Source organism: Nilaparvata lugens, chromosome 8 (assembly GCF_014356525.2).
Source record: "Nilaparvata lugens isolate BPH chromosome 8, ASM1435652v1, whole genome shotgun sequence".
Lineage (NCBI taxonomy): Eukaryota > Metazoa > Arthropoda > Insecta > Hemiptera > Delphacidae > Nilaparvata > Nilaparvata lugens.
Genome location: NC_052511.1, coordinates 18,426,900 through 18,444,141, shown reverse-complemented (window position 1 = coordinate 18,444,141; position 17,242 = coordinate 18,426,900). Strand labels below are relative to the sequence as shown.

Sequence of the window (17,242 nt, the reverse complement as noted above, 5' to 3'; positions counted from 1 at the left end):
GAGGAGTGTCCCAGATCAGCATACACGGGTGCACATGAAGATTTCCTGGTGGCTAAACCAGCATCAATAGCCTACTTAAATACCCTGGAAGCATGCCTCTAATTTCCAGGTCAAAAGTGACTAAGATATTTTCATTCGTTTTATATATGAATTTTCTATTGTTTTCTTTTTTTTCGAATTTTGTGATCATAAATGTGTTGTGTATACTGCCATACGCTAAAGAAATAAATATGTGGACTAAATAAAAATAATATGTATATGAAAGAACGACTCCTTCAAGAAAGTTATGTAATCTTGGACAAGGTTCTCAAGATTTGTAAATCATTCGAGTTAACTCAATCTCATGCGAAAATTTTGGAACAGTCTTCTACCAATGTGTCAGTGCCAGTAAGTTCTTGTGTGAAAAAAATTTCAGTTCACAGTCATCATCACGTCCTAACCTATTCGTTCAGCCTGGGAGAAGAGGATATGGTGAAAGGGCTAATGAACATAATCAATCAGCGGTTAGCGGTACGTCAATGTTTGTCTCCTCGAATAAAATACAAGAACATTTTCCAAATCAAGGTCAGCATAATTCTAAGTTATCTCCAGATGTGTGTCATAAGTGTGGCCAAAATCATAGGTATCGTTGTCCAGCTTTTAATAAAAAGTGTAATAATTGTGGTCGGCTGAATCACTTTGCCAAATTAATATTGTGGAAATAGGTCAGAGCGAGCTGTTGATAATGAACAAGATGATACTGTAGTAATATCCAAGTCATGTGGTTAATAATGTGAGTGCTATTTCTGACTCAGAAGAAAATTATTTCCTATGCAAAGTGAGTGCTGACAACAATAATTAGGGCCGTTTGCACAGTCAAAGCTTAAACTCGATTTAATCAGCTGGTTGCTTAAACTCAAAATGTAACACATTATAACAAACTAGACTTGATACGGATTTAATCTAGTTTAAAATTAAATTTGGTTTAAACTGTTACTGTGCAAACGGCCCTTAGTCCACTAACTTTGGTCTGTTGTAACATACAAGTGCAAAACTTTAAGGTTCACTGATGATTCTGCTGACTCTGCCCCTATAGCTGAGGCGTTTCCTGCTTCCATTTATCACGTGGTGAGAGTTCTTATTGGTTGATGAGCCTTTACCACTTCCTCTTGCTGTATTCGTTTATTTCGTCCGTCGATTCTGGAACCAAACTCCCAACTGCGAAAAAATAAAAAAGATTATTAAAATTGAGTTTTTTCATGAAAGTGGTTGATATTTTTCGAATAAAGTGTGGTCCACGTTATAATGGCAGTGAATAAAGATAGAAGAATAGCGATGCCGATTCTCTGCATTAATTAATTATATTTCTACACTGTCAAAAACATAATTGTCATAGTTGTGGACCTAGAAAAGGATAGTACCTTTGTCAAATGATGGACAAGGATAGCGAAACCAAAGTTGATCAAATACTGTCATTATAACGTGGAACTCACTATAGAAACCAAATACAATTTATTGCAGAGCATGAAACTCATGGGCCTGTTGCACAAGTCTGTTAAATTTTAACTGTGATTAAATGACGGTTAAATGCCACGAGAACCAAACAAAGAAGCGGGAAAGGTCTTCAACTAGCACCTAATAAAAGTTAGACTGGGCGTACACCGGTTAGTCAAGACAAGACTAGTCACAATACTTCACATAGTTGCTGTAGTTCTGATTTTTTAATATATTATTTGGATACATGAGAGAAGTCCAGAACCAATTTCTTTATGCAAAATTTCCTTGTGCTAGATACAGGTTAGCCCAGAAACCTCGTATTTTCGGTTCATTTTCCAGTTTTCAGCTATTTCTGCCAAATCCAGTAATCGGACAGGAAAATTCGCTCTCACCTTTGATTAGATTATAAAATTCTGAATTAAATGAGATCAATCAAAACTCTCTATTTCAAATGAGTACCTACTGAGTTATGATTTTTCAAAAATGAGTAAAACTTAAAGAAAAAAATCAATTCTGAATTTAAGTTTTTGATCAACAATATCTTCAGATTGCTATCATTTAGATGTACAGGTATAATTCAAAATCCCTCTGGGCGTATTTTTGTGCACTACAATCTGAGATCAGGTAGAGCGCTGTATCTCAAATAGATTTCCAGGTATACTTGACAACAATGCTCCTTGTATTGTGAAAAACACTTAATTTTCAGCTTCAACCATCATCACCAACTACATTGTCCTCACATTGATATCTCGCACAATGACATAAGTTCATGAGATTATGTTCTATGAGAATCACCCGTTAGATGCACTTCATTTTAGTATTTCCTGGTGGAGAGGCGCGCATAAGGACACCTCAAGGATCAAAATTTCAAACACTTGTAGCTTTTGACTACTAAACTTGTCTAATCATGTCTTGTCTAACTGGTGTGAGCCTAGCCTTAAAATTCAACAGACTTCGATGCCCCGACCAGGTTGCACTCTTGTGGAACCAGGCCATGGAGGAAAAGTTAAGACTAACACGGCAATCAACTTAAAATCATAAACTAAATAACTGATTATTCACTGTACTTAGTTTTATTATTGTAGCAATTGTTATAATTTTGTAGATTTAGAAGATACCATTTTCTCAATCCAGCAGAAAATAAATGAATCATTCTTGAAAATTAATGTTTGTGGACAAAAGCATTAAGAGCAGGAACCAATCAAATAATGTTCTCTAGTAGGCTACAATTCAGAAGTTAAGATGTACTCTTCCCAGAAAGAACTGGACATACTGGAGTTGCCTACCTACTCACGCTAATTCTTGATCAACTGAGATCTCGATGAAGTGGATGCCTATTTGCTCAGACTCAGAACAGTGTCAATGAGATGTTAATAGGTTCTCAATAAAACCAAATAAGAATAGATTTTCAAATGACCTAGCAAATGAAATGAATCAGATAATGACAGATATTTAGACCATCTGAGCAAGGACTAAAGAATGAACTTGTAGCTTGAAAAAAAATAATCTACGAATTTGTAGACTAGTAGCATTTGATAATGCTACTTACTACCTTCTTCTTCTTCTTCATGTGCCTGTCCGCTTCCAGACGTTGGCTACCATGGTGGCTAGCTTCACCCTATTTGATAATAGAATTGAGTAATACTTTAGTTACCTGGTCTTGAAGAGTACCGCACTGGATCAAGTACAATCTTCCATGGTATCATCTCAGTATTCGCCTTAGTTGGATCAGTGACATCTGTATTCAGAGAATTGTACTGTACATTCATACAAACCAGTTGATATTTCTTGAATAGTTGACATAATATTATATCACTGACAACTCATAATGTACAAATGATCAATATAGATATTCAACCATCCGGAAGTCGCACTGTTGTAAAAAGTACATCAGTGTCAGTTTTTTTTCTGCACAAACCTATTGAATGGGGTGGTGTCAGTGAATGAGTCACCTATGCATTCCAAAACTTTCTCCCCATAACTCCACTGAGTTGCAGTATCAAACGAGCAATGGCTCAGTATTTAGGTGCCATTTAGTCGCGACAGTGCATAAGTAGTGCATATGATAGGGAAAGAGACTGCCAACGAACCAATAACACAGAATTGTTGGCTTTGCTTGGTATACCTTTATTGGGCTATGAAAAGGTAATCATGCAAATGTTCATAGGCGAAAAATAACCCAATGAGATGGAAATATTAATTATACAATCAATTAATATGTTTAGACAGTAAACAGAGTACATAACACATAGAAAATAGGATGTTGTAAAAATTACAACACGCGACTGCTCGTTTGATTGAGTAGGGCGCGACTTCCGGAAGATTGACAAATAAAACATTTTAGAACTAGTTCAATCTTCAGTTTTTGAATCACCACTGTTTGAATCATTTTGAATTCAAATACTGAATTCTTACTGTGTGAATTATTTTGTTTTCCACTTTTTGAATTTTCACTGTTTGAATAACCACATACCAGAGAAAAAAAGAGATATTGTTACCAAAGAGATATTTATTTTTTTATTTGTTAGTGTAAACATTCATTTTTTATTTGTGAAAAATGAATCATTTGTACATTATATCTACTGAGATTCGCTTCATACTGTTAGCTTTGGTTAAATGGCAAACGTTGGTGTCATAAAGAATGCCGACAATATAGAGTGAATCTCATAAAAAACAGGTTAACAGGAGTACTGCAGTTTGTATAATCAAGATTGGTTCCATTTGAAAAACAATGGTTCTCAGATTGGGGACTTTGAAGCATCTCAGAAGAAGCGAGAACACAGAAAAGGGGAAAGCTATTTGACAGTACTTTGATTTGTAGTCTCGTGGAATTCTGTGGTGACAACGATTTCTCCTTTCACGAAATTGAAAGGGGAATACTAGACTAACCTAATTTTAGTTTACCATCAAAATAATACAATCTATCTATATTTTATAGTACTTTGATTTGTAGCCTTAGGCTGCAGAGCGTGAATACACAAAAAGGAAAAATATTTGACAGTACTTCAATTTGTAGCCTCGTGATATTCTGTGGTGACACATGCAATTTCTCCTTATTCTAGACTAACCTTATTTTAGTTTTACCATCAAAATTATACATATTTTCTCTAATTAGTAAAAGTTTTGTAACACTTTCTAATATATTTCAAATAAACTACAATGAGAGGGAAGGGGAGAAATTGAAAAGTCAGACTTCAAGGGAGGCCGAAAGTAAAACTTTTGAGAACCACTGCTTCAAGACTGAAAACTGGTAAAAATTTGTTACAAATTTATTCCTCATTGAAAGACAATTGAATAAAAAAATGCACAGTGCGCATGCATGCATTTTTGTGCCTTATGAAGAGAATCATTCTAGATTCGAGACCATTCCAAAAAAGTTTATCCTCCTGTAACCTTCAGGCTAATACATTCTAGTTCCCTAGTACCTTACTCTACCTACTATAGACTAATATACCTGACCTGCTGGCAAATATCATAGATTCATTCTATTTCTACAAAATAATTTGTTTGTGTTATTTGTTATGCATTTGTACAAATTATAAACTCAATGTACTGGAAGCTTGTTTCAATTTATGATGGTACGGTACCGATAGAGGAATTGAATGAAAAAGACTAAGAAATTGTCAAAAAACCACTGATTTATTGATAATTAGAAAGACCGGTTTTGGTTATTACACCATTTTCAATCTCTGATAAACTAAAACTAAATACAAGAGCAGCAGAATCTGCTCTTGTATTTAGTTTATCAGAGATTGAAAATTGTGTAATAACCGAAACCGGTCTTTCTAATTATCAATAAATCAGTGGTTTTTTGACAATTTTTTAGTCTTTTCCATTCAATATGAATAATTACCACAACTTCTCAACTACACAAAAAGATAGAGGAATTCTAATTTTATCGTTTCGTACTCCGAAAATCAATATTTATGACCTTTTCAGATTATCTATCTATAATCTATCTTCAATATAATGAAGGAAATAATTGGCTTATACACGTACGGGATAGAAAATTCACTATCAGATGACGTATCATCACTACTGGACTGATTAGCTTGACAATTCTCAATTCGCCGAGGATGGTTATAGGCCTATATTAAATTATTCAAGAATCCAGTAGGTCAAGTTATTAATTAGACCCTTGCGGAGCACGGGTTACCTGCTAGTAGGAAATAAATCATGTTCAAGAAAGAATCATGCAAAGTATTTATGTACCAAATACAGTAAAGTAATTCATCAATAGAGAACCGTATTTAGCTGTAAGAAGATTAATGTGAATGGAAAAAATATTCTAGAGATAGTCCATAGCTCAAATTATTTTTACTTACCTAATGATGATATTCTTCATTTTCTGAGATTGAATTAACCCTTTCCAATAATTTTCTTCGTTTCTATTATTTTTCTGGATTTGGGAAACATAAGAAACTTAATTGGATATTGATATGTGAAACTGGTTCTCTTCTAAAAGAAAACATCAACTACACTAAAAATACTTATGTGTTGGTTCATAGTGATGCAAAAGTAAACGAGTTGTCTTGCTTCTAAGGACAAGTACATTAATTTGTAGTATTAGTGAAAATTATTCTTATTCATCATCAAGATGTGAAAAATGTTTTTTGTAGATCAAGCACATGTGTGTATTTGAGCGATATGATATGAGCTGGATTTAGTTGAGAGCCTGAGAACAGGTGGTAAAATCCATGATTTCTTATCTGATAAAAGATTCATATTCATGAGTATCATTTCCCTCGAATCATCAACTTTTCATTATTTTTTCTAGTATAGGAACTTGAAAATTACTTCATCATCATTGTCTGAAAATCATTCCATTACGGCAATGAAATTGATTCAAGAGCCAACGAATAAAACAATAATGTTTTATAGAAATCCATCTAATAAGAGCTACTACTGGAGTAAAAACAAAATGTTCTGATACAAACTACTACGAAATAAATGATTACACTATTGTGACAAGGAAAGTTTATTTTACTCAATACATTCATCAAATAATACTTTGAGGTTATGGAGCATGACAAATTCCTAACATAGATGGAATTTACATTCTTCCAATTGGTTCAATTATAAAACTTGCAATTTTAATGGAAGGTTGCCTTAATTATCACAGGTGTTTATCTTAATATTTTTTATCTTAGCTAAACGGTTTCGTTTTTCATCAAGAATTGGTGTGAAATTGATTAAATTAAATGTGAAGTAATTGTGTTTCTGTAATATTTATGGAAGTTAAGACGAAAGTACAATATAAGCCATTCTAGTCAACATCTAAAAACATACAGGGTATTTTCCATGAACCTTCATGAAACAATAACTATATCAAATCAAGATACTTGTCATGATGTTAAATTACTTCTCAAATTTATTTTCCACAAGACCAGCTTGTGTCTTTTGGTAAAAAGTTCTCATATTACAATTAATCTAGATATATTTCTGAATTAAGGGATTCATTCCTTACTGTATTAAAATGGAAAACACATTTGAGTAATCCTACTACTAAAGAAACTGCTAACAGCTTCCATCTTAACGAAAATCAAATATAATCCACCATATAAAAATTACAGACATAATACTAGATCGACTAACAATTAGGAAACATAAATTAATCCAAGTTTGTATAAAAAATTCCTGATTTCAAAAAAAACTCAATGGAAATAGTTTTCTATGAGATAGTTCACAAAATGACTTCAATGATTACACTAACAAATTAACATCTACTTTGATAGTTTATAATATATCTTAAAGTTCTTACACAATACGTTAGTCAAGTGCTAAATTCCTAGTTGTGATGAAAATCCCTCAAACTATATTGCGGATATACTGTGGACGGTGGTGAGGTGACTCCTGTCTAAATATCCTGCCTGATCAGCCTAAGTCCCTCACTTCAACTGCTTCCTAGTCTGCCTGCCTTGCAATCTTCTACTTTTCTTAACTTGATTTCTCTTTCCTAGGCTACAATCCTCTCATTCGGTTCTTTCTATCCTTGCATCAGAGACCTGAATAGCGCATATAAAATAATAAATTAATCGACAATGTACAATTGGTAATTAATCCTGTCTAAACTTACAAAATAACTACAGTACCGTACTCAAATTGCTACAATGTTTTCAACAGTTGATTGGAAAATTAATTGATTTGAAGGAACTCAGATTAGTAATATTGAGGACAATAGAGAACTACATGGCCTACAACATTACAATTCGGGGAAAACAATAAGTTGATATTTTCTCTCAATCATCCAGACCCCTTCCAGGTTTTCTACGCAATCAATCGGCTTGAAAACTTGTTTTCTCATGAAAAGTATCATTTTATTGTGATATGTATATGAAACTAGCTCTCATACACCAAGAAATGTAATGTCAAAGTTTGGCTAATATTTTTATGGAAAGCATGTAACGCTATCAAAACTAGTAGGTAGGTACGTTCAATCATGATACTATTAAAAAAGTCATTTATTTCAATGTTATCATGAAGTGTAAGCACGTGAACACATACATGTGTCAACACAGTACTGCCATTAATTGAATTTCCTACAACCAAATCTATTTTAACGTAAATATGAGGAACTACAACTTGAAAATATTATAGCACTGGAACTACCCAACAAGCTTCAAACCTTCAAAAAATATATTAATATACTCCTTAGAAATATCAAAGTGTTGCATGCAAAGTTCATGTATTCTTGTCACAGTTCAGTTGTGTATGAATTCATTCCAATATGTGGAATTGAATTGATTTTGAGGGATGAACACATGTAGGTCTATCTGATTCTGAGTGTGCCTATTTTCAAAATGGTGGGTGGAGCAACCGTTCATAGAATTGATTCTTCAACAGTTTCATTTCAAATTCCAATCAACATAATATGGGTTGGATTCAATTTTCGGTTAATATTTGCCGTTTTCTTTCAAATATTACAAATAATTTTCTTGTAATATCTTGAGCCTTGCAAGCAACAACTGTCTATGAATGATTCAATTCAAGGAATGTTATTTTTAACTATAAATGTTTTATCTGTAGGAATATTATATTCAACTATGAATAGTTATTTGCAAGAGCATTACTTTCAACTGCCAAGTAATTATATATTGGAGAAATGTTAGTATACCTTCATCACAGCATAGGAATCAGCAGCAGCTTGGCATCATAGCCTCGTTGTTCAGTACCTTCGGCCTCCGCCATAGCCGCCCCCACTGCCACCGCCTCCATAGCCACCTCCACCGCTTCCGCCATATCCTCCTCCGCCGCCGCCGCCTCCATAACCTCCACCACCGCCAGCTGCAATAATAAAAAACATCAACATTTGTAAAAACGGAACTTCGGTATTCTAATCAACTCGATGCTCAAGTTAGAATCAGCATACAGAAAATAAATCTTTAAAAAATTACTATACCCCCATGGTATAGCACATTTATGTTCCAAATTTCACTGTTAACTCAAGCCGATAGTCCTATAGTGAGGTCCACGTTATAATGGCAGTGAAGAAAGATTTCAAAACAACAGAAATTAAGTTATTTGGTAGGTATTCTATTCCAATTTCTTTTAAAAATCATAGAAAAATAGAAATCCTATTTAAAATAAGTAATTTCAATGGAAATAATTCTGAAATAACCTTTCAATATTATTTATACCGGTACGAGTAGGTCTAACCTATACGTGTAGGCTAACTGAAGCATGGATGAAGTCTAGGATTGTAGTTATCAGCTGAAATGTCATTTCAGGTATTTTAATTTCTTTTTCTCATACGGTAATGTCTAAAAATTATTTCATTGTTTCAAAAATACATTTTAAATCAATTATACGACTTGGGTACTAACGTATTTTGATAAAATGAAGAAAAAAAATGGCATCTGAGAATTGTTTGTTTACTTTTGTACAGTCACTGTCAAATATTTTGGCAAACGGGCAACATTGCAAAGCTAGACAGAGATAGCGCAATCTATTTTGTTGTTTGATAGAAAAGGACAGTACATCAGTATTTGTTAAGGCTGTGCAAAGGCTAAAAATAAACTTTCTACTGGTGATATTTTTCAATTTTTCTCGATTTGTATATCATCTCAAGCTATCAAAATGAAAAAGTTTTTTCAGGAAAATATTTTTTCCGATCATTACTTTTTGAGATATGAGCGCCTAAAATTCAAAGTTTTGGGACAGAACATTTCAAATTCGGTAAGAGATAAATCCATGAGATTTAGAGGATTGATTCTTTATGGTATTGTTGATCTAGTAAAACAAAAATTTTCTGAAAATATAGATTTTTGATTAAGTTATTAAATTTGATAAAGTTATTCAATTTACCAAAAATGACCATTAAAATAACCCAACAAAAATTTATTTTTGGTAATTTCAAGTAAATTTATCAAAAATTGATATTTTCAGAAAATTTTTGTTTTACTAGATCAACACAATACCATAAATAATCAATCCTCTAAATCTCTTGGATTCATCTCTTACCGAATTTGAAATGTTGTCCCAAAAATTCAAACTTTAGGCGCTCATATCTAAACAAGTAATGATCGGAAAAAAATGTTTTCCTGAGAAAACTTTATCATTTTGATAGCTTGATGATATACAAATCGAGAATATTTGAAAAATATCACTAGTAGAAAGTTTATTTTTAGCCTTTGCACAGCCACTATGAATCTATAGTCAGTGGAAATGATAGGACGAGATAGTTGCCAAGTTTTTTCCACAGCCTTCTATAGTTGATAGCTGTGATTAAAGTCGTACCGGTATATCTGATGAAATATCAATTGATTCGTCTCAAATGTATTTTATTCAAGAAAATATATAGGTATATTTTCATAATTTAATCATACATTTTCGTAATCGAGATTAAATATTCTGGAAATTCATTACATTTCTTCGTAGACCATGAACGATTTGGCATTGGTGCGCGGCTGGAAAAAGATAGAGCTAAATATCAGCTTTGTTTAATGACAGGCAAGGATAGCAAGCCAATGTGATCAATCAAGATGCAAACGTGAATATCACTATAATTTCTAGATATTTTGATGTAAATTTCAAAACTAAGTTCCACAAAAGTATGTCAACCTTCAATCACAATTAATGTGAAAAAATTCAAAAGGGTTTAGTGCAACCGGGCTCAAGTCTTCTAGTTTAGAACAGTATTGATTCACAGTACAAACGTTTCTGTTAGGAATGATGCAAAACTAGTGATTGTTCATCAACAAATTGGAGCCACTAGTTTTAGAATTTTAACTCATCCATAGAGTTGAAGTTATTCGTTACATAGCAATCCAAGAGTTGCTAAAATGTATATTTGAATCAAGTTACTATTTGAAATAAGTTACTATATTTGAATTTTAGTTAATAGAATTTATATTTGAATTAGGTATTATTAAAAAAATAAAACAATCTTTGTCTCATATTATCAAGACATTTGAAAGACAAGTAGAAAGGAATCAAAAATTAATAAGCCTAATACAAATTCCAAAATCCTTGGATTTTTGGAAAAATCACATTTTCATTTGAGATTCTTCTAATGATTGATCAAATCAATTTTCTTTATCCTCACAATATTACAAATAATACAGTACAGTTACAGTACATTTAAATATACCCTTACGTTATGAGAGACTCACATGTAGGCTTAAGCCTGTGTTTGTGAGGGCCTGGCGTAATTCGCTGAATTTAAAATCGATAAATTAAATTTTGAAAATTGATATTATATTAAACTAAATTGAGAAAAATACAGTTAAAAAAAATTATATGAGTGAATGTTGATCTATTAAATGAATTCATTTATAAATGAGAAATCTTCATTGAAAATTGAAATGTTTGATTCATTAAATAAGTTTACCATTTCCACCATAAGGCGAAGGCCTTCCACCGGCACCGCCTGCGGAATAGCTACTGCGCATGGGTCCACCACTGTAGCTCTGCTGGTAACCACCTCCATTGTATCCGCCTCCACCGCCCCCGCTGTTACCGCCTCCCCATCCACCGCCTCCGTATCCACCTCCGCCGCCTCCACTGTTACCACCCCATCCGCCTCCACCGCCTCCCATTGCCTGAGACTCCCATGCGTTTCCTGTAACCAACAAATCAAATCAATTAAACACTTGACAGTACTATTTTAATTTATTTATTTTCACCAGTGCGACAGTATCCCCCTAGCTGTAAGCTATTTAAGGAATATATAAAAATAATCTATTGCATACAATAAAACTATCAATAACAATAGTTCTATTTCTTAATCGACCTGATTATATTTCTTCATTTTTTGTAACTGATTGTTCTGTTTTGACCATTGCACCATAACTCAACTTATAAAATAGAAAAAGACTTTTAATGTTAAATCAGTTATTCTACTTTGGACAGTTTAATGAACTAAGTTTGAAAATTTTACTTATTTAATCATTCAACCTAACAACCCCACTTCCAGAAAAGTACCGCAGGCTTAAGCCCACAACGGTTTCAATTCTAATTTATACGTTAGTGCAATGTATCTAGATTATAATTATGTGTTACTTTCATATTTTTAAATCACACTGCAATTTAAAATCTAATACAAACAAAAAACAATAATTGTATTATTAAATTAAAAAATAATTTTAAAATGAACTAAATAAATCTTAAACTATTAAAAAAGTCCAAACTTTAAAGAAACTGTAAAATTTTGAGACAAAGAAACAAGTACAATGAAGATTCAAGTTTTTAGAAGAGAAGTTCTGTCAAAAAATCCATTTAGTAAATGTTTTTCAATATATTATTATAATTTCTGAGATATTGCATGGAATGAACTGAATTGTGCATTTTTTAAATATCTCACTAACCATTGAAGATAAGAACTTGGGACCGGTTGCATTGGACGGCAAATTAAATTGTACTATTTTAAAACATAATACGTAGAGCCTTCAAAAAATCTGTCAGTGTTCATTGAGTAATTCAATAATAGTATGAGCTTTCCAATATAATTTCTTTAAATAATGAATGAATGAGTTCCTTCTCATTGTTTATAGGAGACATGCGACTAAACATTATGATCTGTATTATAAATTGGGAACAACATTATTCATGGAAGGTATTCTGAGTGGGTGAGCTATCAATTCTGTTCAAATCACTCAAATTTCCAATTTGGTGAGTTACTGAACATTTTGAAAATAAATACTTTTCAATAAAAAAATTGCAATCAGTTGCTCGACATAGATTGATGTCTCAAGAGTTTAAATTCGTGAGCAAAACGTGTTATGCATAATATTTAGCTCTGTGTATCAAGATCTGATAAAAATTACAGTTACCAAGCTGTTTATAATATTATATTATTATGAATGTTTCTAGACAACATTCCAGTGTTTCATCATGAAATAATATTATAAACAGCTTGGTAACTGTAATTTTTATCAGATCTTGATACACAGAGCTGAATATTATACAGGACATGTTTTGCTCACAAATTTTAACTCTGAGACAAGCTCTATTTCGAGCAACTAATGACAATTTTTTTATTGAAAAATATTAATTTTCAAAACTTTTAGTAACTCATCAAATTCGAAATATGGACAAAAGTGATAGCACCCACTCAGAATGTCTTCCATGAACAATGCGGCTCCCAACGTATATAATACAGACCATGAATGAATGAGATCTTCCTAAACATAAGCTTAAACTTGCGATATGTTAATGATCTGAATCACATTGAGTTGCGTTACAGACCTCCCCAGGCGGGGCCGCCACCAAAGTTACCAGAGTTATTCCAATCGCCGCCTCCGCGACCGCCACCTCCGAATCCACCGCCTCCACCTCCTCGCGGGCCTCCCCTGTCACCGCCGCCTCCACCCAACTTCGCCATCTCCGCCTTGCTCAATGCTTTCTTCACATCGATGCGTCTGCCTTTCACTATGTGAGAGCCTTGCACTGAAAATATCAATTGGTCGTATAGTAAATCGAAGTTGAAGTGTTAAGATCAGATGTTTAAATCCAAATACTGTCATAATTATAATGGAAGAAAAACTTTATCCTGGCGAATTAATATAATAATCATCAAAACTAAGAGTGTTTTGAAACCAAATAAGAATAAATCCCTGAATAAAAGACCTAATAAGACATTATTCCTAAAGGAATAAAAGACCTTATTCCTAATAAGAATACGTTACAACTGTTTTAAATAAAACTATAAATACAAATCAATGAAAATACCAGTAAATTCAATTTCCAGTTTAAATTAGAAAATGTTATGCGAAACATTTTATGCAAAATGATGTTCTGAAAAAATACTGTATCTTCAAAAACATGCAATTTCAATTGATATCAGTTGCCATCTTTTCAAGCATTGAAGAATTTCAACACCAAGGAGTTCTTGAGTGTTGGGAGAAGATCATTGGAGGAAAAACCTGAGTAGGAAAAGGCTGAGGAGAAGAAAAAGATTACAAAAATACTGTATCTTTAAAATCATGCATTATCAAGTGATATCAGTTGCCGTCTTTTCAAGTATTGAAGAAATCCAAGGAGTACTGGAGTGTTGGGGAAGAGCATTGAAGGAAAAACCTGAGTGGAAAAAGGCTGAGATTACAAAGAAAAAATAATAATAAAAAAGGTAATTGGAACTATTTCCTATTAAAATTTATGCAATGAACAGGTTATTTCAATAAGTAGTTTATATAATAAAGTAATCCAACAGCTGGAAAATACTGATACCCGGTTGCACAAGTCTGTTAGCCTAAATTTAATCTCGATTAAATGCCACAAGAGCCAATCAGAACGGCCTTCTCAAAAATATTTTCTCTAATTAGTTCTTGTGGGATTCAATCATGATTAAAATCTAACAGGCTTTTGTGCAACCGGGCCAAAAATCCAGATCACCAATAAAAAAACATTGAAATTCTCGAACCTTTCATTCAAATCAAGTTCAGCTAAGTAATATACTTACAGCAAATCTTATCAACTGGGTCATAGTCATCAAATTCAACAAATCCAAATCCCTTCTTCTTGCCAGTCTCCTTGTCACAAATGACCGTGCAGTTTACAACGTTGCCAAAGCTTGTGAAGTAGTCTTTGATTTCATGTTCGTCATGCTCGTCCTTCAAGCCTCCAATGAAAAGTTTCTTCACGGTAGCTCCACTCTCTGGCCTTCCAATTTCCTGAAACAACAAAATATAATCAATATTTATAATGACCATTTAACTTTCAGGTAACTAAATTTGATAATATTCCACGTTCAATAACAGTCAATCAATGAGCAAATAAATTAATTTCACCAACAATAATCAATTTTAAAAGAAAATAATCGAATAACTTAATTCCAAGCAATAGATAAACTACATAAAATTTGTTGAGATGTTTGATATTCATCATAAGTTATAGGATAACTTCAAGTTACCGGCTAAATTTCAGGTAATTGAAGTTCATAATTATTCATGTTCAATGAAAATCATTTATAAGGAAATGAATTAATTGATTTAATAATCACTATCAATAGAAAATATTCTTATCAAATGACTACAGTAATAATTCCATTAAATAGATAAAATTAATTATATCTGTAAAAAAGTATGTGATATATTAGGCTACTTCCAACAAAATAAAAGTGAGAAAGGAAAATATTAATGTAGAAAAGAAAATAGACATTGTTATTCAATCAATGATGACCAGATTATAAAACACAAACATGAGAAACAATGTTTTGTGCTGATCTACTAACACATGCAAATAAATTATTGAACATCAAATAATTATTTAAATCAAAACCAACAATAAAAACAAGGTGCAAAGTGGAAAATACGTACGGTTCTAGGGACTGCTCTTTTGGGTTCAACAACTCTGCCGTCGACTGTGTGGGGCCTTGCATTTTGTGCATCGTCGACGCAGCTAGCCTCAGAGTAGGTAATAAATCCAAATCCTCTTGACCTATAAATCAATTTAGATATTAGATATAAGTTTATAAATTATATTTTGAAATTCTTCAACAAGCTGCCTTATGGTGTGACGCAGTAGGATGAAGCCGCCTTCAAGAGAACAGTCCGGTAGCTGCTGTGTGACAAGGCATATTATTACAGTGTGAATGAATGCATAGGTGATAATTTGAATTCAACTAAAAGCGGTCACTAATCGCTACCATCTGAACGGTTACAGTATAAGATGAATTACGTGTTTTGAGTTTTTTATGACGCCATCGATCCCACAAGAGTGGGTAATTGATGAAGCGGAAGGTATTAAAAATGTTATTGAACTGAAAAATAAGATCAGTTATTCAAAAATTAATTTTGAATTTTAATCAAATATACATTAAGGCCCGGTTGAATTTTAATTGTAATTAATTCCACGAGAATTAATCAGAGAAGCCGTCTTCTTATGGCTTCTCTGATTAGTTCTCGTGGAATTAATCACGATTAAAGTTTAACCGGCATTAACTGACAAAATTAACTTTAATAATAATGTTGAGTTTGTTTTACACAAATTTTTGTATTCAATAGTTTCTTGTGATCAAATTAGAAATAGTTGCATGATTACATTATTGTATACCCTGATACACATGTGGACAAAACAATAAGATTGTATAGTATTAGGCTATATAGAAAGTACTTTTACCTTTTGGTTTTTGGGTCCTTCATAACTACAACATCGACGATCTCACCCCATTGTTCAAAATGTTTCTTCAATGAATCATCAGTTGTTTTGTAGTCCAATCCTCCAATGAACAGTTTGCGAACATGCTCTGGCTCCTTTGAGCTCTATAATTCAAAACACGTTTCTCACATAAGATAGGCTAATATGTAAATTGTATAACTCACAAATTACCTTAAAAATTTTTATTATCCATAATTTAAATCTCATTAAGACAAGTAGATTATTGAGGCCACTGAGCTTAATACGCAATAAGTTATCAGAGTGACGATTTACCGCCATTATGAAAAATAAGTTAGTAACTCCATTATCAAGTTTATATAACATGGTAATTTCATTCTTTAGACTAATAATGAGTAAAAATTTAGTCACAACTTCAATCGAGGCAATAAGTTTCAAGTAGAACAAGCCTAAATTCTAGTTAGGAAAGTAGAACAGTGAAACGTGTATGCCGGTGAACAAACGCAATGCACTTAGTACTATTTCAGTAAATTGTAAAACAAATTTGTTTCAAAACATTGAATATCATCAACATTGTTATGCAACTTAATAAATACGTTTGATAATATTGTTTAAATTTTTCAAGTCAATGAGCAAACAATCAAGTTATTCAGCCAAAGAAAACGAAGAGTAAAACTTATACAAGGAAGCGGCACAAGTTGATTTTACCGGTTCAACAAAAGAAATTTCAGTGATAGAATAAACATAAATAAGTAATAGTGAACTTACATCATAATCATTCTTCACCATGGTTGATAAATTCTATGAAAAAGCAAGTCAATTTGACTTGATTTCAGCTAAACTCGATTGAAGAAATCTGACCAAACAATGGTCAACGTCCCACAACACAAGAGAGAGAATGGAATGATGGAAGGCGGAAGAAGGTTGTAGAGAAAATAATAGAGAACGGAAGCGTCAAAATTATGAAAATAAAAAATTATAAGCAAATCATGAAATATAAAATGAGGATACACTTCAAAAATTAAAAAAAAACATATAATATTATAATTATCATATAAGTTAACAAAATAGATTACCAGATATGACCCGAAAGCCAAATAATCAAAGAAATTTTATGATAATAATTGATGTATCGATTTATTATATGATAAAATGTTATTATTATCATCTAAAATGGATATTATTACAATTATAATTATTGTCAAATTCCTGT

General features: G+C 32.4%; 1 protein-coding gene across 3 annotated transcripts; it reads right to left on the bottom strand.

The window, feature by feature from the left end:
* Window positions 1-1,062: 1,062 nt before the first annotated feature.
* Window positions 1,063-16,959, bottom strand: LOC111063597 (heterogeneous nuclear ribonucleoprotein A1, A2/B1 homolog). Of its 3 annotated transcripts, XM_039434157.1 has the most exons (9): window positions 16,798-16,959; window positions 16,033-16,175; window positions 15,231-15,351; window positions 14,375-14,585; window positions 13,162-13,362; window positions 11,306-11,536; window positions 8,591-8,760; window positions 3,131-3,214; window positions 1,063-1,197 (listed from the first exon to the last, which is right to left on the bottom strand). In XM_039434157.1, exons 1-7 carry the CDS (start codon window positions 16,816-16,818, stop codon window positions 8,642-8,644), a joined length of 1,047 nt encoding a protein of 348 aa, XP_039290091.1. In that variant the 5' UTR covers window positions 16,819-16,959; the 3' UTR covers window positions 1,063-1,197; window positions 3,131-3,214; window positions 8,591-8,641. The 3 variants fall into 3 exon arrangements, with proteins under 3 accessions (XP_039290091.1, XP_022206977.2, XP_022206983.2); XM_022351285.2 differs by lacking the exons at window positions 1,063-1,197; window positions 3,131-3,214 and adding an exon at window positions 6,437-7,481; XM_022351291.2 differs by lacking the exons at window positions 1,063-1,197; window positions 3,131-3,214 and adding an exon at window positions 6,437-7,481 and having other exon boundaries at window positions 13,192-13,362.
* Window positions 16,960-17,242: the final 283 nt, after the last annotated feature.